Source organism: Telopea speciosissima, chromosome 10 (genome assembly GCF_018873765.1).
Source record: "Telopea speciosissima isolate NSW1024214 ecotype Mountain lineage chromosome 10, Tspe_v1, whole genome shotgun sequence".
NCBI classification, from domain to species: Eukaryota; Viridiplantae; Streptophyta; class Magnoliopsida; order Proteales; family Proteaceae; genus Telopea; species Telopea speciosissima.
The window spans coordinates 16,081,285-16,102,659 of record NC_057925.1 but is presented as its reverse complement, the minus strand read 5'-3'; the positions used below and the strand labels follow the sequence as shown (position 1 = coordinate 16,102,659).

The following is a 21,375-nucleotide window of genomic DNA, read 5'->3' as shown; positions in this document are numbered from 1 at the left end:
CTATTCAAACATTCACTGTGCACAGTTTTGTGCACAACAAGTGTTTGATAAAATACTTAAATGGCCTTTCTAACCTATTTTTGGGTTTCTTTTTGCTGTTTTAAGGTATATTAATTTATAAATAAGTCTTTCATGGTGATTAGTCACTAAACACTCTATCTTCTACTAACATTTAATATTTATTAGTTCTTCCCTAAATCTATGTCTATGTGTGCATGTGAGGTGTTTGACTATATGTCCCTATGACACTTTTTGCCTAAATTTGTTTGTTTATTTAATCTAACCTATTTTATTACATTTTTCAGACTTATAATAAGTTTTTTTTTTTGCATACCATCATGTATACATACACACCAATGTACACTCTTTTTTTTTTTTGGATTAACCACTCACTTCATCCTTTGTTTTAACCTATGTCCTAGCTATATTTTTTATTTTATTTTATTTTATTTTTGTTTTGTGTCAATGTGTGCTTACATATGGGCTGTTGTCCGATATGTAAGCATACATTGAGTAGTATATATATTTTTGGCTTGATTACTTATCATGTATTTTATATGATTTTGCAGCCTTTGATCTACAATGGTAGCAACTCGAGGGCGTGGTAGGGGTGGTAGAGGAAGAGGGAGAGGGAGAGGGGCTATCGATCCTAATGATGAGTTTGAGCCTCTATATTTTTGAAATGCCCAAGAAGAAATTCGTTTTGTGGAGCATTTTATGGAGAGGAATATCGAGATAGAGCGAGGAGTAGTCCTCGATGACCTACGGACTTTCAAGGTCCGAGAGAGGTTCGAAGCACTAGGGTGGCTGCCCATGATTCAGCCAGAGTACCGCTGCTACCCCAGGCTTATCTAGTTATTCTACAGTAACCTATCTCATAGGCACGAGGGCAACGATTTCTACATTACCAGCTATGTGAAGAGGAGGGAGATCTCCTTCAACACAGGGCAGCTGGCCGAGATTCTAGGGATTTTCTAACAGATGGGAGTGGAGGTATTGCCCTCCAAGGACCGAGACTACCGAGTTCCTAGCATGGTCCGAGATCCGATAGCTTTTCTCCGTGCTCACCAACGGAGTGTCTTATGATAGAGTACTTTCAGAGTTGCACTTCATCCCCTCAGCACGAGTATTGTCCAAGATCTGCGGCCACTGCGTAGCTCCTAAGTCTGGCCATCGCACCGAGCTATCCTCGATGCAGATCATCGCCACCTACAGCCTCTATTGTGGTTATGAGATTTTCCTGCCTTACCTGATCGTGCGGACTATGGCCTACCAGCATGATCACCCGAGGTCAGGGAACCTCTGATATAGTCGACTCCTCACCAGGGTGTTCAGGAGTTTCGGTGTGTCATTGATTGATGATGAATATTCAACAAAGAAGGTCTTGAATGTGAACCGGGTGTCTTTAGTGAAGATGCACATTCCTGTGCCAGCCTTCTCTCCAGAGCTAGGCCACCCAGACTGTACGAAGATGGAACAGCCTGCTGTTGAGGAGGATGTACCCATGTTTGAGGAGGATTTAGATGAGGATGAGATTCCAGCACCTATGCCTATTGATCATCCCCTAGTGCCACAGCCTGTAGCACCACTTGGCCATCCAAGTGCTTCTTCTTCCTCTGCTGCCCTAGAGTACACTGGTGATGGGACTACATGGGCACAGCTATTTAGTAGGCTGGAGAGCATGGAGAGGACGATGGAGCAGGGCTTTTCTCACTTGAGTGGGAGGATGAGCGCCATGGAGACTCAGTTTGCAGAGTGGAGATCTCGTTTCCATGGGCAGGGTCCACCACCACAATGATCGTTAGACGGTTCTAGTCTTTTTAGTTTAGACTTAACTTGTATTTTCCTTTCTTGTTTTTTACTTTTCTTGTAAGGGTTATGTCCCCCAGCTTACGACAACAAGCTAACATATGTAACCAAATCAGCCTAAGAGCTGAAATTTTTGTAAAGACTTGAATATACATATATATATATGTATATAAAATACAAGTTTTTAACCTTTACATTTGCAGTCTACAAACAAGTTCTTTTTAATTAATGTCTTTTAATTAACCCTAGACTGGACTTACCTTCAGATCAATGAGTCCAAGAGCTGCCGTATCATGAACTTGATTGCGAATAGAAATAGAGCATGATTGCTCTGATACCACTTAAATGTCACACCCCGGCCCGGTTTATAAGGGCCAAGTGTGACTGGATGTCTCAGGCACCCAACCAACCCACCAAGATCGCAAGTGCAGTACTCTATTCGCAAGTCTTATTCACAAATATCAGAATTAAATGCAGCGGAAGCAATTAAATAAGGCAATAAACAGTAACAAGGAAGATCTAGTGATAACAGCTATATATATATATGAACATTTGATTACAACTGAGTTACAAAGGTTGTTCACAAAAGATGTAACTCAAAACTCAAAAAGACTATGTACAATAACTACTACAAAAGTGTTATAACAAAAAGAGGAAGAGACAGCCTGATCAATCAGGAAGATCAGGAGAATGCGCAGCGGTCACATGAGTACGAAGCTTCGTGCTCCACCAGTAGAGGAGTATCAACTCCATGAGTAGTAGGAAGATCCTCAGCAGAAGGAGTCTCCACAGAAGTACCAAAAACACCGAGAGTAGCCTCATCTAAAAAAAATAAGGTATACCACAGGGGTGAGCTCTCAACTGAGCCCAGTGAGGAAATGCATGCAAAACATAGCACAACAATTCATGATGCATGTTCTAGTCTAGCATGCTCCTAACATGGATACTAAGTCTCATGAGGTAATAGTACTACTGTGATAGATGCTAACCTCGGTCCCAGAAACACGTAACCAGACGTCGGTCACCCGAGCGAAACCACTATTTTTAAAATAATAATTAATATAAAACATTTGCACCTATTCGAAAGAAAATATAAAATATATGAAAATAAATGGGAAAATGACCAAACTTACCCTTGATATGCAGCAGAATCTCAGCTCAATGTATACATATATGGTTTACCAGAACTTGTTGTCGAGCCCACTGAAAGTGACTTGGAAGGCGATGCTTGAAGTGTCAAAACAATGCGTAGGGTTATCATAGTAATTTTCAGGGCTATAGGAATTTGTGAGGGGGTCAAAGCACCATTTGAAAGAGGGGATAGTGACTTGCTCTCCTCGAAGTTTCATCCTAAAAGAAGCCTTCTTAGTCCTTCAAACGAATGGCTATTTATTGCCCCATATGTGTTTGGTGAAATGCCCAAAAGGTCCTTGGGGACATGGGCTGGTTGAGTAACATGTGTGCCGTGGCAATGGGATGAGATAGCCTGCATAGGCAACTCACATGCACTCAGGCATGGCTGTGTGGGTGCATGGGCTGGTTGGGGGATTAGGCTTGGTTTGGGTCAGCTCAAGCTAGGTCGACTTGGGCCAGATCGATATTTTTTAAAAAAATTTTAATTCTAAACCATTTTTTAAGGACTGAAATTATAATATTAATAACTTCCAATCCGTATGGCTGATTTTGACGTGCCACATATCGACACGTAACTCTCTTCGAGTCCCTTCCATCTATACGATGGATATGACTAGATTCTACAAAAAGTTGTATGAAAATTGAAGAATCTATAAAAAAAATAGTGTTTTGCACTAAATGAGGTCTAAACAGTATCAGATTTTCACGAAAATTCACATATGAGCTCAAAATAGCCAAATATGCTATCCGAAGAGTTTGGCCCAAGTCGGGGTTTTGGATACTGAGGAAAATACCAGGAAAAAAAGGTCATTTTTACAATGGGTCAGATTTGGGTGAAACTTTTTGCGCATAAGCAAACAATGGTCAAATAAGGCTATCCTAGAAGTTTTGGCTATATCAAGGAAGGCTTGAGGGTAGAAATAGGTTAAGGGTAAAATGGTAAATTTTGTCAATCAGTCGTCGCATGAGTCAATTGGACCTTGATCATCATCGTTGAAAGGTAATCCCAGGGTGTCAAAAATGGATCCGGATCCTCTCTAACTCCCTAATCGACCAACTCCCTCCCAACCAAACACAATCAAGGGTGGAACCACTCGGGCAGAGGCTCAGGATGGGGTCCACCCCTGCTTGTGTCTGGTTGGGAGGGAGTTGGGTGGTCAGGGAATTGGAGAGGAGCTGAATATGTAAAAAATGCAATGTCAACTAGCGGTGTCAATAATGCCCGGATGGCCCGAACCCTCCCTGAGCCCGGCCCGGACCCAACCCTAATCTACCAGCCTGAAGGGCGGGTTAGGGTTTAGTTTTTGGCTCACCCTGGCAGGGTCGGGTCCGGTTCGGAAAAAGACCACGTGCTTAGCCCGGCCTGGCCCAGACTCGACCCTGAATTAGGTATAAGCATTTATATTTGTGAAAATACCAAAATGCCCATAAGAGTCTAAGAGATGATAACCCTAATTCCATATTCCCTTTTCGTTTTCACCCTTCATTCTTCATCCACGAAAAAGCCGTCGCTCAACTAGCAGTCTGCCTTCTTCTTCCTCGGTTCCTCCTTCCTAGATTCGCATCAAGGTATGTTCATCACTTCATTTTGATTTGGGCCTTTCCCCGTCCTCACAACAACACTGCTGCTAGCACTTCATATTGCTGTAAAATTTTGTTGCACGAATAAATTAAACAGTACCCGATCTGTTTAGAACTTGTTCTTACCTTTGCTCAATTTCATGGGGATTGTTTTGTGGTTGGATTTTAAAGGGATTTCATGGGGACTGTTTTGTGGAGTTCTAGATCTGTCTTCTGCTCACCTTTTTTGGATACATCCCTGGAATCATATACGCTATTATCACCAAATGAAAAAACTAAAATTATTAGTAAAAAAAAGTAAGATTAGTGGTCTATTCCTCACTTGCTTCCTTCGTGTGCGTGTGCTCTTGCGTGACTATGGTTTTCTGTCCCATCCACCTTCTCCCCTTCTCTCTCTCTCTCTCTCTCTCTCTCTCTCTCTCTCTCTCTCTCTCTCTCTCTCTCTCTCTCTCTCTCTCTCTCTCTCTCTCTGCGAAGAAGGAAAGGTGGATGAAGAGGGAGGGAGGGAGGGAGGGAGGGAGGGGGGGGGAAAGAATACTGGATGAGATTTTTTATCACTGACGATGAGATTTTTTTTGTTTTTTGTTTTTTATTTATCAGTTGGAGATGTGGAAAACAAGGGGTTGATCGTTTAGTTGGTTTGGTTTGATGAGAGGGCATTTCGGGGTAGTTTCATGGATTAGGTGGTAGGTGTGTTTTGCAGAAGGATTTTATTGGGCTGTGACTGATAGATCCATGATGTTTCACCATCAGTACTGTCACTTGGTGTAGGTGGGTGTGTGTGTGTGTGTGTGTGTGTGTGTGGTTGTGTGTCACTCTATGGTATGATTCTGTAATTAGATATTAGATGGTTACCTCCTTGTATGATTCTGTAATTAGATATCAGGGTCGGGTCAAGGTTGAGGGTTTCTTGGCCCTGCCAGGGTTGGGTTGGGTCAGGGTTTAGGTTAAGGCCTCTAGGGTTGGGTTAGGGTTTAGGGTAGGCCCGGCCCAACCCGACCCATTGACATCCCTAATGTCAACAAATTATCCCCTTAGACCGAGGGCATGCAATGGAAGAAAATCAAAGGAATGTCTCTGCATTTTAATACGGATGAGCAAGAATACTACCTACACCTTGCTTAAGGATAAAAAGAAAAGGAAAATCCAAAAAGAATCCCCCTCGGTAAAAAAATCCCAAGAATTCCAAAAAAATAAGTATCCAAGCAATACAATCAATAAAGATTTATAGAATGAGGTACCCATCAACCTAAAACTAGGTGAAAATCAGACGGCACTCTACCAAAATACCGACAAAAATCTTTTGACTAAACATTTGGAAAAGCTTTCTCATTCAAGAGAAGAGGTTAGGCACTTAACCTAATCGAACCTCTGAGAGAAGAATACTACATACATGATGGAAGTGGAATCTTATGGTTCTCGCACCAATCATCAATCAACAATTGGGGTATGAAAACTCCATACCGCCATTACCTGCACTTTCAAACCATAACTAATTTTGTCAACAATTCACTTATTGGATATTCAACGTCTCTCAGTTATCTTAGCTTTTGTACTCATTCTCTAGAATCTATCGAATCATCAAGAACCCTCAAAATCATTAGCTACTTAATTTTTTATTATTATTGAACCTCTACATGAATTGGATAAATTATATTCTGGATTTTCTAAATTTGGATCCGAATACCCTCCCGTCACATATGGATGCAAATCGACTTCAAAATTTTGATTATCCATTTATATCCCTATTCATGTGGTAGGCTTTCAGCTAGGGGTGTAAATGAATAGCCGAAATCCGTTTTCGTATCCGTGTCCATGTATGTTTAGCACTATCCGAATCCGTCCGAAAGCTAAACAGATGCGGATACGGATGGGCTATAGCTATCCGAAAAGCTATATTTACATGTAAACGGATAAAATATCCAATCCGTATCCTTGTCTGTATCCATTTAGCACTATTCGAATCCGTCCGAAAGCTAATCGGATGCGAATGCGGATATAGCACTATCCGAACCGAATCCGATCTATTTACACCCTACTTTTAGCTTAGATATCAATTCTCTACTTGTCTGTGTAAACTTTAAAAAAATGTTTAAAAATTTAATTCTCTCATTTTCCCCCCTTGCCCGATGTATTATCCCTTTCATCCATACAGAAACATTCTTTAATTTTTTTAATAAGGTTTGGTTATGGGACAACAATTAGGTGATTCTAATGTTTAATTTTTAAATAGTTTAATTATATATAAAGATTCATTCACTTCAGGTTTTGTTATTTTTGTTGTTTTTTCGGTTTTATTGGAATGCTTTTTGAGGGTATGCACTATTATAAGGGAAAACATATTCAGTGGGATTATAAAGTTGAATTTGGCTTTGAAATTTGACAAATCTATTTGAGTTCTTATCTACCAAAAACGAATTACCCAATATAAGGGCTCCACCGATTTAACTACTACATAAGTTATATGATTGAGATGAATAACCAAATTTTATATTTTTTTTATGGGAAAGAAAAATATATTAAGCAAATTAAGAACCAGGGTCTATACAACACGGAACATGTGGAGCATTAACAAAAAACCTACGAAACCAGTCACGAAAAGGAAAGTCAAGGTTAATCCTATAAGAAATATTAATAGACTTAGCAGCTATTTTAAAACAATATTCCAACACCTCAAGCGGCCACGATGAAAGGGATGGAGTTGGAAGAAGTCCTGGTAATAAAGCATGTGAACACCAAATTTCTTTCAACTTCACACCTCTAAGGGCAGCGAACTCGAGAGTGGAGAGAATCCCAGTGAGTTCAGGTTCCAAAAAATGACTGCACTTACTTCGACCAGCAGTGAGAAAAAGAAGATTACCATCAACCAAAAAACCAAAAATCCATCCTGGCTTACCTAGCTCTTTGGAATCGAATCCTGCGCATAACAAAACAGGAAATTCTAATATAGGTAAGAGTAGTTGAGACAAAGAAACAGAGTTAGTAGAATCCAAATTGTCCAATATAGGGGAAATATTAGAATAGAACGGAGGAGGAGATATGTTCAACAAAGCCAACCACTGGTTGATCCTATAAAGGACTTTCCCAGGGTCAGGGGCAACCAAATTAAACAAACAATTGTTCCGAGCCTGTCAAATAATATAACAAGTTGTAATAAAAACAGAAAAAAACCAAACTAAAGAGGGCTTGTCAAGCTGTTGGTCCAACAAAGTAGAGATGCAGAAATGTCTGAGGGAAGGAAATGAAATGAATTCAGTCCTCGGACCCAAAGGACCAGCTACCTAGATGCGCTTAAACCATTCACAAGAGAGGAAGACATGCCAGAGAGTCTCATTACAAGTGTCACAGAAAGCACAAATGGGATCGACCTGAGTCCATTTTGAAATAAGATCCTTAACCGGAATCCCTGCATTTAATACACACTAGAAAAAAAATTTAAACTTAGGCAAAATTTTAAGTTTCCAAAAAGACTTCCACCAAGCAATGGAAGAAAAATCAATAACATTAGTTGAAGAGACAAAGGAGGCAGCCAACTTAGTTTTAAACACCCCAGTCCTAGAAAGTGTACACCACCAGGAATCAGGGGTATCAGAAGAAGGGATGACCAAAATCTGCCTAATACAAGGCAGAGCAATATTGTTAAGAAGGTCCATATTCCAGCCCTGGTCAGTACGAAAAAGATGAACACGCTCAGGAAACGACCTAGTATTGGCCCCAGGGTTGATAGTAAATCCTGGAATGGAGGGGATCCAAGGGTCAGCCCAAAAGAAAGTGTCCTTACCATCACCAATTTTACCAAATTTGATGTATATACAAATCCTATCATAAATTACATTGATTTAAGAACTACATAAGTTCTTATCTACTTCAATTTTTTAAAGTAAAATAAAAAACATCTACAACCCATTAAAAGTGTCGACAAACTCACCCACCATAGGTTTTTTTGAATGCCCCTTCAGTAATCGTAATGATTTTTTTTTATAGGAAATAGAAAGAATAAATTAAAAAAGGGGACAACCATTAAAAATCTCTATCGCGGTTTCCACATGACACCTGTCCCAACTCTCTATACAATTAATAAAGAAAACATCTTTTCTCTCAGGTTTTATGGGGTCATATATTGAAATTATGGTATTTGATATGATTTTTTCACCTTATTTATGAGAAATTAAAATCAATTCCATTTGAAAATAGTGAAATAGCCAAAGACCTGTTTCAATGTCTCATTTGACATGTTTAAAAAGAAATGTAAGTGAAATCACTATTTTGCCACCACCACCACCCTCTACCAAATAAATATAGAGAAGTTATTGTCAGAAATCGAACTACCAAATGGATTTCATAAACTTGAAATATTTCATATTGATGAAGTCAAAACAATTGCAATTTCTTGGCCAAAATTATACTTGTTGACTATTTAATGAAATCAATCCAAAATTGAAATCGAAATCATACTAAATAACCCTTCAGAACTGAAACATCTAAGGACTATTGCCCTTAAAATGAACAACATTCAAACTTTTTAACACCAAAAAGTAAATAAACAAATAAAACTTCATATAAGGTTTCGCAAACTTGAAATTATGGGATTGGTCTCCATTGGTTCTGATTTGATTAATTCTAGTTCAAATTATATCAGAACCAGTTGGAATTGCATAGATTCATTCTAATATTATTAGAACTTGATATTAAAGAATCGGGATTGATTGGAATCGTTATTGATTACCTCCTTGTCTGCATGATATAGGACTGCACACTATACAACCAGTTGAATAAAGAATTAAATATTTCTTCATCCGTGCATAAGAGAGACTCTCTTCTCTATTGGTGATGACATATATGTCATCATTAACTCCCATCTTATTGAACATAATCGAAAATATTTTTCCTGATACTAATCAAAAGGCTCAGTTCTCTATGATGGGGAGATTCTCTTTTAATTAGGGATGTATATGAATCGGATTCAGCTCGGATTTGCTACTATCCAAATCCGAATCCATTTATTGAATCACATATTCGTATCCGATCCGATATCTGGAAATTTTAAAAACTAATATCATATCCGAATTCAGGAGTTTATCGGATATTCGGAATATTATCAGATCCGATAAACTATCTGTTTAGTAAACAAATCTGACCTATATCAATTATGGATTTCTGACTCTGATTACCAATTACCGATTACCCACTCCGATTACTAAAGTATCCTTATAAAAGTGTTTATAATAAAGGTAATATAGTAATATATCATATGTTTTTATAATATATTAAACTAATCACATTTTACAATCAATTAGTAAATTATCCTGATATTATCCGATCCAAAATGGAACTATTCGAATTCAATTTTCTTTTGGACAAATTTAGATATTTTTCAAAAACCAAAATTTCAAATTTTAAAACTCCTTAACGGATACAAATACGGGTCGAACACGAATTTTCGACTATCCATTTACGTCCCTACTTTTAACCATGTATGAAGAGAAACTCCCACTTTTTTTTATTCTTATGAATGAGTGGGAACTCATTTTTGGACTGACTTTTCAATCACTTATTGGCTCCTTATCTTTTCTGTTGACTTGTCATTCTTTTTTGCATTGAAAAGTCTTCTTTGAAAGGTTTTTAATTGCTTTTTCGTTTCTCCTCTCTCTATCTCTCTTTCTCTATCTATTTGAGGCCATAACTTCATATGTTTTTTCTTGTATCTTTTATGCGTTTAAAATTATATAAAAAATCATATTTTAATAAACTCACTTTTTTAATATTAAGTTTATTTTAATAAGTGTAAGACTCATTTTTTTTAATTCAAACTTAGCACATAATCATGAGAAGGTGATGCATTCCTATCATTAACTTTAAAACACCAGAACTGCACCTTCTCTACCATTTCTTTTTTGTTTTTTGTTTTTGTTTTTTAAAACTAAAACCCTAATGTCAAAGAGAAATTTGACACTAAACAGTTACAAGTGACAATCAGCCATCAAAAAAAAAATATTTTAATGATTTTTATTATTGTTCTACATTCCTCTCTCTCTCTCTCTCTCTCTCTCTAAAGAGCGAAAACTTTCTCCATTTTTCTTCCCACTTGCTAGAGAGAATAAGTTTTGTAGCAAACATCCTATTGATCTGCTTGCACCTAAGAACTGAGGTACTCTCTCTCTCTCTCTCTCTCTCTCTCTCTCTCACCATGTCCTTGATTGGAGTTCCTTATGTTATGATGGTATTATCATATGAAACCACTGTTATGGTTACAATATGTTCCCTAATTTTTGGCTACTTACATTTTTGTCTGGTTTTAGGATTTTAACTAAAATTTTATATATTGTTCCTTTATTGTGTTAGTTCACTTACAAGGCAAGTTTTTCCTCCATAACCCATTTACATAAAGCTAACTTTTGTACATTATTTAAAACTCAAAACTCCAAAGCCTAATCTATCTCTTAACACAAACTCCCTAGAATTCCTAAGCAGAGAGTTTGAATCTGGAAAATAAAACCCAAAGAATAATCAACAGCCCAATTGGCTAATGCATCTACCAATCTATTTGTTTCAAGGAAGCAATATACAATATTTGCTCATTTATACAAGACCTAAAAAAAACTGATTAGACCATAACTTTCTACCAAAAAATAAAAACTGATTAGACCATAACTAACCTCCAAGAATGCGAACTGCTCCTCGAAGCACTCACCCAAAGCAAAGAATGACACTATCTAGACCTTTTAAGAAAAGAAAAAAAAAAACCAGAATTTTTAGGTGTCTATTATTCTCAGAGTAGACATGTAATGTAAGATCTCTTCAAAAAAAAAAGTCATATAATGCAAGATGACTCGTAATTTATCCTTAATTTTGCTAGTGAATCTACCACATTACTGTTCATCCATCATAAACACTCGGCTGGTGCTGACCATCTTAATAATAAAAACCTTTTACTTAAACTAAAAAGCAAAGTCTTCTTGCAACATTTCATGCATTAACTTTTTTTGTTTTTTTGGATACTAAACCTTAAGGCCCCATTTGTTTGACGGGGAGAATGGGGTGGAATGTTGTGGGACTAAGTCCCACAATGTAGTGGGTTGGGGATAGAACTGCAATAGGGTCGGGTTGGGCGAGACCTATTAAAACTTCAACCCAACCCTAAGTCCTCTTAGCTGGGCCCAAGCCCGACTCGGCCATAACTCAGGGCCAGAAAAATCTAACCCTAACCCACCCTCAGGGTTGGGCCGGGCTAACCCTGATTGGCCCTAACCATGCCGGGGGGGAGGAAGGGAGATGCATGGGCTAGCTAAACCTTAAGGCCCCATTTGTTTGACAGGGAGAATGGGGTGGAATGTTGTGGGACTAAGTCGCACAGTGTAGTGGGTTGGGGATAGAGCTGCAATAGGGTCGGGTCGGGTTGGGCCGAACCTTTTAAAACCCCAATCCAACCCTAAGTCCTCTTAGCTAGGCCCAGGCCCGACTCGGCCATAACTCAAGGCCAGAAAAATCTAACCTTGACCCACCCTTAGGGTTGGGCCGGGCTGACCCTGATTGGCCCTAACCATTGGGGAAGGGGAAAGAGAGATGTATGGGCTGGCTAGACTAGGAAGGAGCCGAACCTTTTAAAACCCCAATCCAACCCTAAGTCCTCTTAGCTAGGCCCAGGCCCGACTCGGCCATAACTCAAGGCCAGAAAAATCTAACCTTGACCCACCCTCAGGGTTGGGCCGGGCTGACCCTGATTGGCCCTAACCATTGGGGAAGGGGAAAGAGAGATGTATGGGCTGGCTAGACTAGGAAGGAGATGAAGAAGAAGAAGAAAGAAGAAAGAAGAGGAAGAAGAAGAAGAAGAAAGAAGAAAGAAGAGGAAGAAGAAGAAGGAAAAGAACCAAAAAAAAAGAAGAAGAAGAAGACAAGGTCGGGTTGGGCTGGGTTGGGCCAGGCTGGGCTCAGCCCAAGGCCTCAAGCCTGGCTTGGCCCTAACTTAGGGCCAGAAATTCCCAACCCTCACCCCACCCTCAAGGCCAAGTTACTCAACCAAGGCCCTGTTCGGGCTCAAGGCAGGCCAGGGAGGGCTCGGGCCATCAAGGCCAAACTTGCACCCCTAGTTGGGGAACAGGGTGGGATTTTTTACTTTTCACATGAACAATAACCAAAGTCCTTTGTTTTTGTGAGACTTTAGATATCATAGGGTGTTGAAGGCCTCCGGACTAAGAGGGGAGGACTGAATCAGTGCTTATATAATTTTTTGCTTTTCAAACTGTCTATTTGTATTACCGAGAAAAAAAAAACTATTTGTTTGTACCTTGATTGTGATCTTATATCAATAAACACACAATCGTATTCACTCCCACCTTCCAACCCTAGACTAGGTAAGGCTACCAGAATGTGCAGACATAGTTTGTAATCAAACACACTTCCAAATATCCAAACCAGACACAACACAATATTTACGTGGTTCAGCAATGTGCCTACGTCCACAGAGTAATACCCAATTAGGGTTTCATATTTGCCCAATACTCTATTCTTTTTACCACTACAATGGTTCAAAACAAGTTTCCTGCTTCAGTCTTTGATCATACAAGAACGAGGGCAATCACCCCAAATTGCAAACCCATCAAGCAACCACTTGACATCCCTTACAAAGCAAAAATATAATCAAAATACAAATCCCCCCATTACAAGGTTCAATCTAGGTCAATCAACATTCAACTATAACCTAGAAAACAAAATAGGGATTTGACACAGGATTACCTTTTGAGCAACCCTAATCATTGAAACTCGATACACCACTATTCACAACACCTTCCTCTGCCTGTAGGAATCTCAAACATCATGCACCGAATGATCACAGGCTGACAAACTGACCCATATGATCAAGACGAATAAAAACGAGTAAAACTAGGTTATATAACGTCCTTTTGCTACAACTGATGAGTGACGACACCACTGTGTTCTCCTTGAAAAAATACTCAGTTTCAAAAAAAAATTGCATCAAAAGGCCTTGAAACAAGTGAGATATTGTCGGTCAGAATTAGACTGCCAAAACCCTAAAATCGAGGACTAGTTTCATAATGTAGCTTAAGTCTTGTGATATGGCAACTTTAACGATGATAGCTTTCGTTAGATTTCAATTCAAACTCAAAAAAGTAACGCACCTATTATGTTGCATATTCGAAGAACTAGTAAAATTACACGTGCAAATGCACGTGTTTGCTTTTTTCACGTATGAATCACCGAAATGAACACCCAACATTTTAGATGGTTTACTTAAATAATAAAATTGTTGATATAAACAAACATTACAGTAATCTATTTTTTCTTTTATATTGTAATACTTTTTTTTAAGATAAGATGTTATTAATGGCTGAAGAATTGAATTTAGCTTTAAAATCATGAGCAAACTAAGTAGTGAAATTAATGGTACCCTTAATTTTTATAAAAGAATAATTAAGCAACATTGAGGGAGGATTTATCATGGATAATATTGCAATATTTTTTTATTTTTTATTTTAAGATAAGATGTTATTAATGGAGGAAGAATTGAATTTAGCTGAAAATTATAACAATTGGGTTTATCGATTGTTCATGGAATAATGGATAATATTGTAATTTTTTTTTTGGGGGTAAGATAAGATGGTATTATTTTATATATGACAATAAAACTAAATTACTTTTTAAATGTCCACGTAACTGCCATCTAAACTAATTCTCCAACGGATAATTAGCAACTGAAAAAAGTCACGCATTTTCTTCAAACAGTCACGTCTCTTCTTCCTATTTTCTATTTTCCCCACGTAACTATTATCTAAAGTTTTGTGAAAGTACGACTCAAAAAAAAAAAAAATTTAAACTTACTCTCCAACGATTAATTAGCAACCGAAAATAACTCTTTCTCTATCTCTCGATATACCTCTCCATATATAGTAGATATATATGACAATAAAACTAAATTATTTTTTAAACGATAAGTTTGGTTATCTTATAGTAGATATATATGACAATAAAACTAAATCATTTTTTAAATGTCCACGTAACTACCATCTAAACTAATTCTGCAACGGATAGTGATCAAATCAGACATTCTACTATTATTTCTTAATAAACAGATTTAATTAAGAAAAACAATTCCGTGATAATTTACACTAATATCTGTTAATACAGGTAATAATAAATTAACTTTTCCCAAAAAAAGAAGGTGATAATAAAATAATCATGATTGCTTTAGTTGAATTATGTTGCTTTTTTTTTGGTAATAGTTCAAACTGATATATGTTGATTATAACCTGTGGAAAAAAATTAAGATATATAGAAATTTTAAAAACAATTATATTACATTTTATTTATTATCATTCTGAGTTTTACCGATCACAACAAGATTTCATAGTATAATTCAAAAAAAAAAAAATAAAGAATTAAAATATATAAAAAATTTTAAAACAATGTTGCAATTCGAATGGATATTAGATTTTATATTAATTTATTTGAACTATCAGTATATAGTGTTTCAAATATCTTCTTTTTTGATATCTCTCTTTTTCCTTATCTCTCTTGGTAACTCTCTCTCTCCCACGATATTCCTCACCCTCTTTTTCTCTAGATATACATCTCATCGTCTCTCTCTCTCTCTGAGTTTCTATTTTTTTTTATAATTTAAATTTACTTACCTAAAAACAAGGGAAAAATTTTTATTTTCTCAATTTATGAACCCTATTTTTTTGGGAGTTGTTTCTTTCTTTTCTTTTCTTTTTGTGAAGATTGGAAAAATCTTTGGAAATGAAGATAAGATTGGTACAAAGAATGGCAATTTACATACCTAAAAATAAGGGAAAAGTCTTTTATTTTCTCAATTTATGAACCCTATTTTTTTGGGATTTTTTTTTTTTTTTATAAGAATGGAAAAATCTTAGGAAATGAAGATAAGATTGGTACAAAGCATGGCAATTTAAGTACACGCGTTTCTCTTTTTTTTTTTTTGTTTTAACAATGGGAAAGTTTTTTTTGAAGATAAGATTGGTACAAAGTATGGCAATTTACATACATGCGTTTCTATTTTTTTTTTATAATTTAAATATACTTACCTAAAAACAAGGAAAAAGTCTTTTATTTTCTCAATTTATGAACCCTAATTTTTTGAGAGTCGTTTCTTTCTTCTTTCTTTTTTTTTTTTTGTTTTGAAGAATGGAAAAATCTTAGGAAATGAATGTAAGATTTTACATACCTAAAAACAAGGGAAAAGTCTTTTATTTTCCAATTTATGAACCCTATTTTTTTGGAGTCGTTTCTTTCTTCTTCTTTTTTTGAAAAATGGAAAAATCTTAGGAAATGAAGATAAGATTGGTACAAAGCATGGCAATTTACATACACGTATTTCTATTTTTCTTTTTTTTTTAAACAATGAAAAAGTTTTTTTTTTTTTTTTTGAAGAATGGAAAAGTCTTAGGAAATGAAGATGGATACATAGCATGGCAATGTACATAGACACGTTTCTATTGTTATTTTTTTTTGGAAGAATGGGAAAGTCTTTTTTTTTTAACTTCTTAAATAATTTAAATATACTTACCTAAAAACAAGGGAAATTTTAATGTAAACTGCTCAAGATTAATGAACGCTATTTTTTGAGAGAGAATGAGGGACAATTTTTAAGAGTTTATTGATATTGTTGAAGGGTATTTTTGGTATGAAAAGATTTGCCATGACTTTTGAATTCCTACTTTTATAATATAGTATGATATGCTCCTTGTCAGAAATGTGCATTGTACGCTCAGCCACCAAAACCACATGAATTAGAATGTATATAGCGCTAAGAGAGTACGCGCTTTACACCCAATCAAATCACATACTACCATGAGAGCATGGTTCTATGAAACGCAACCATGCAACACATTATAGATCTGACCAATTAGGAAGCTTGCACCAGAATGAAGTTCGCCTAGTTCATCCCGCTCACTCCAAATAGAATCTAACCAAAGGATTCCAATCTAACGGCCAAAAAGATTCTGTAACTTTACCAATTTAATAGGAGATTATTATCATCCCACGGTCCCAAAAGTCGGCTAACCTTTTGGGATTGGTGTGTGGTTTGTGTGATTACACTTTGTTGTTTCATAAAAAAAAACACACAAAAAACATAGGAGACTATTATTTATAGAAAACTCCTTTATTTTTACCCAAAAATTTTGACTAAGTACCCCAACATCTCACATATATTCGATGAAAAACTCAAATGAGCATATGATTCTTCAAGACCTTAAGCCAAGGCTGGCTCGGCATGACTTTCATGTGCGTGGAGGTCTTGTGCGCGGCTGCCATGTGGGCTATGCACATGTCATGCCATGTGTGGTGTCATCTTTTCATTGTGAGGATGCCATGTGGTGGCTTAGGCTGCCTAGGAGGCATGGGTTGCCAAGTGGCAAATTTTTTTATTTTTATTTTCTGCCACAAATAGCCAGTAGGTCCAATAACACCTTTGTAAGCTCATTTTCCCGATTTACTCCAGATTTGCTCCGTTTTTGACAGCCTGTACGAAAACTTCTATAACGTCTCTATTTCAAATAGAAATCGAACGAAACCAATTGCCTTTGAAAGAACACTTGACGAGCTTCAACTTTCATGTTTACCACTTCTTTAAATTCTTTCATTAGACTATCAAACATAGCTTCAAAGGCGACCCTTCCGCGGTGACCTATGATAAGCTTTTTCAATATTTTTCCGAAACATCACCTGAAGCTTCCATATGCATGCTGCAACACTTCATAAAACATTGTAAAACACATCAAAACACTTCCAACTACTACCACAAGTGGCCGGATGCTTTGAATCATTGCCAAACTTACCAAACTGATTGAAACTGACATACAACTTATCTGACAACTCTCAGACTTCCACAAAAGACGAGAATGCACTGTATAATTGCCAACAATGACAACACATACCTAGATGCCCAACATAAGGGTGGGGTTTTCAAGTGCCACATCAGTAGACAAAGCATTTAATGTTGTCCCCTGAACTTTTGTAAGTTCACCAACTCAAGTTAAACAAACAAGGTTGAGATGGGATTTTGAAGTGTCACATACTTTCCCACCCCACCTAAGTCCGCGTCAAACAAACGGGGCTAGGGGATGAGTGGGTCCTTATGGATTGTATGACACATAGTGACATATAGTCCTAGCAAATTGGAATTGAATGTATTGTTTACGAGTAAATTATCTGGTACTTAGTTTGTGAGCCAGTGAGGAGAAGTTTAACTTATATCAAAGTTATATTTAAAAAGGGAAAAGGTTGGAAACACCTCCTTACCATAAGCTAGAAGGTATTGTATCTATCTCTCTCTTTCCTTTTTTGAAGTGATTCCCCTGCCCCTCTTGTATATATAATGCCCCATCCCACATCCCTACTTTTATTGCCCGCTAGCTTACTGCACACGGGCGATGTGTCTATCCTTCTCCCTTTTAAAAAGTACAAGAAATGAATTTAAAAAAAATAAAAAAAAAAAAAAAAAAAAAGAAATCTTACATAAATAGGAATGAATATATTATACTATTTTCGCAAATGTTGGCCTAGTATGAGGCAAATCCGTGACTTTGACAAGAAGTGAAAATGGATTTGTGCTTCCTTCAAAAGAAAATCTGAGATTGCATCGTTGGTGAGATTAAGAGCAAAATTGGGTTGGATAGTGCCATTGTCCCCAATACTAGTATGAACTGGTCTATTGCTTCTAGTTGGGGTATTCTTGTTTCATTTATGTCTACTTTCTACCTCACCCCATTAATGGATAGCCGGCATGTGTTATTTTACCGACGCAGAAAGAAAATAGTTTGTTCCGAATGAACAAGGTGTTGAGGAATTGTCCATACGTAAGATCATAATTATAGATATGAGCCTTTTCCACATAAGAGAAAATCTTTTGTTACAATAGAACCATACGTGATGTGGATTATTCAAGAATCGAAGTCATTGTTTGATGGCATTTTGATAATTTACTAAATTTTTGAATCAGAGTTTCAACAACTTATCTTGTTTACTTTAGATTAAAATTTGTCCATTGAGAATATGCGGATATGCGGGGTCCTCTATCACATGGATTAACTCATGTAATGTCAAGTGTCAAATAGTGAAGCATTATACTTCACTAGGCATAGTGATGCCTAGAAGGACCTTTTATTTTTCGATATAAAAGTTGTTATCATGTTTATATATAAAGTTTCTTTGCCCCACCACCCTTAAAAATGTCATTTTCTAAACTTTGGTGAATTAACTTCAATCTTATCAACTTTTTATACATGCAATATTGTTCTAAATATTATATTCTGATTTTGATTTTCAATTTCATTGCAGAAACAGCTATATGGAATCAGTCGAAAAGAAAGAAAATTTCCTGGTAATAAAGTCAGCACCTGTCCTAGTTCCACCAGCATCAAAGACAAATGAAGGGCTCTTCTTCTTATCCAACATAGACCAGTACCAGTGCTTCATTCTCTCCACAGTTTACTGCTACAAACCAACCACAAGAAGTAGTGATAATGTTTTTGAAGTGATCAAACAAGCATTGGCTGAGGTGTTAGTACACTATTACCCGCTCGCCGGGAAGCTTGCACTGGACTCAGATGGAAGATTTGTCATTGAATGTACAGGAGATGGTGTACCATTTATTGAAGCAATCACAACTCATGAACTTGAAGCCTTAGGAGACCTTACCAAGTTAGATTTTGGAATACTATCACAACTTGTTTATACCTTTCCTCCTACCAAAAACATTTTAGAAATTCCTCTAGTAGCAACTCAGGTAAGTTCCATTACCAACTAGCAACATACATATTTGGCTATGTGTCAATTATGCACATATTTATGCAGATATATTTACTTGAGTACCCTGTACTTAACGGCTAGCTTTTAACGATGAGTTCTACCCAAATCTTTAACAAGAGGTATTAAAGCCAAGGTCCTGGCAGAGCCAGGGCGTGACAACCTAATGTGCTGAGCACCCTCTCCTTAATGGCAAGCTTTTAAGAATGAGTTCTACCTAAGTCCCTAACAATATATAAAATTTTCAAAATTGGGCACATATATTTTTCCAGTTTTGTACAACTTTGGCATAGAATAACTAATTCTTCTAGTAATTAGACAAACAAACAGCTCAGTTTTGATATAACTTTGTGAACATGTGTAACCATGTAAGCATGGAATTTTATCTTTTCTTTGCTAAAAGATCATTTGTATTAAAGAAAGAATAAGAAAAAAAAATACAAAGAGGAACTCAAAGAGTCCAAACTGTGTAAGCATGGATAAAAAATATGAACAAGGGCTTCAATAAAATATCTCATAGACTTCTAAACATAAGGTTCATGTTTTGATGATTATATTGAATGCCTTCTGAAATTCTTGTGTTTTTTTTTTTGTTTTTCCTTTGCATCCTCAGGTTACCAGGTTTAAGTGTGGAGGGTTTGCTCTTGGAGTAGCAATAAACCACAGCATGGCTGATGGACTATGTGCCATGGAATTTATCAGCTCATGGGCAGAAATTGCAAGAGGCTTACCACTAACTATCTTGCCTTTCCTTGACAGAACTGTACTGAAATCAAGAAAAACTCCTAAGATTGAATTCCCTCACCATGAGTTCTATCAAATAAAAGATATGCCAAAGACCATAATTGCATCCCAAGATGAAGATTTTTTGAGCAAATCTTTCTGCTTCAATATGGAAAGATTGGAACAATTGAAAAGATCAGCCATGGAAGATGGTCTACTAGAGAAATGCTCTAGCTTTGCAGTGGTAGCAGCTTATACATGGAGTATCATGACTGAATCACTTCAGATGGAAACCGACGAAAAGACAAAGCTTGTATTTCCAATAGATCTCAGATCCAAATTCAATCCTCCACTACCAAAAGGATACTTTGGCAATGGCATCTTCCATGCAAGTTGTCTTTGCAGTGCAGGTGAATTAACAAGTAAACCATTGTCATTCGCAGTTAAATTGGTGCAAGATTCAATTAAATTGGTGACAGAGGATTATGTGAGATCTGCTCTTGACTACTATGAAGTAAACAGAACAAGTCCTATGGCAACATATACACTTTTTCTGTCATCATGGAGCAAATTGGATTTCCTCACTGCTGACTTTGGGTGGGGAAATCCAAATCAAATTACACTTGGAAATCCAGGACCTAATTTGTGTTTTATCCTCCCTCAAGAGGAAGGCAAGAAGGATATGAATATCTTGGTGGTCACAAAATCATCTCTCATGACTGCCTTTGAAGAAACTATCCAACTCTGATTCAGAGAAAAGACATGCATTTGATGGATGCTTGTGCAATAATGATCAATCAATATTGAGGATGACAATAAGGAGAAAATATCATGGCTTTTCTTTCCATCTCTTTATTGTTACCACATGCTTTACTTATCCTTTATATCTTGTACTTCATTGCCCCAGAAAAATATTATTGTTGTTGTCATTATCATTCTTTAGTCAATCAAGTTGAATTGTTGTTGTGTAAGCTAAGGCCTTCTATCCAACCGCACGTGGCGGGAGCTGGAAGATCCAGCCCAGCCAAAACAGGGGGTTTGGTCATTTCAGTGGGTGGGCCCCATCTTGTGAAATGACTCAAATACCCCTATTTTGGCTGGGCTGGATCCTCCAACTCCCGCCATGGCTGGAGGAAAGCCAAATCCTTGCCAACAGGGGATAGGTGTTGGATAGGATATGGTTGGCATTGCCAAACTTGCAAGGTTCTCACGAAAGTTGTGGGAAAGACCAGGTTGAACCTGCTATAAGAATTTCTCACCCAAGTTGTAGAAATGACGAGTGCAAGGTTTCTTTTGAGTGTTCAGAGGTGCTCACTAAGTGTACGTGTAAGTAATTTGTTAGTC

At 37.0% G+C, this 21,375-nt stretch overlaps 1 protein-coding gene across 1 annotated transcript; it reads left to right on the top strand.

Moving 5' to 3' along the window:
• The first annotated feature begins 1,414 nt into the window (after positions 1-1,414).
• Positions 1,415-20,820, top strand: LOC122643326 (omega-hydroxypalmitate O-feruloyl transferase-like). The gene is made up of 3 exons (XM_043836958.1): positions 1,415-1,746; positions 18,841-19,288; positions 19,922-20,820. Exons 1-3 carry the CDS (start codon positions 1,415-1,417, stop codon positions 20,777-20,779), a joined length of 1,638 nt encoding a protein of 545 aa, XP_043692893.1. The 3' UTR covers positions 20,780-20,820.
• The last annotated feature ends 555 nt before the right edge of the window (positions 20,821-21,375 follow it).

Bases quoted from the DNA above. Each gene is read 5' to 3' on its own strand.
- LOC122643326 (XM_043836958.1), top strand. From the start codon at position 1,415: ATGCACATTCCTGTGCCAGCCTTCTCTCCAGAGCTAGGCCACCCAGAC. The intron at 1,747-18,840 runs GTTTGCAGAGTG...ATTTCATTGCAG, and splicing joins ATGAGCGCCATGGAGACTCA to AAACAGCTATATGGAATCAG. The intron at 19,289-19,921 runs GTAAGTTCCATT...TTGCATCCTCAG, and splicing joins TTCCTCTAGTAGCAACTCAG to GTTACCAGGTTTAAGTGTGG.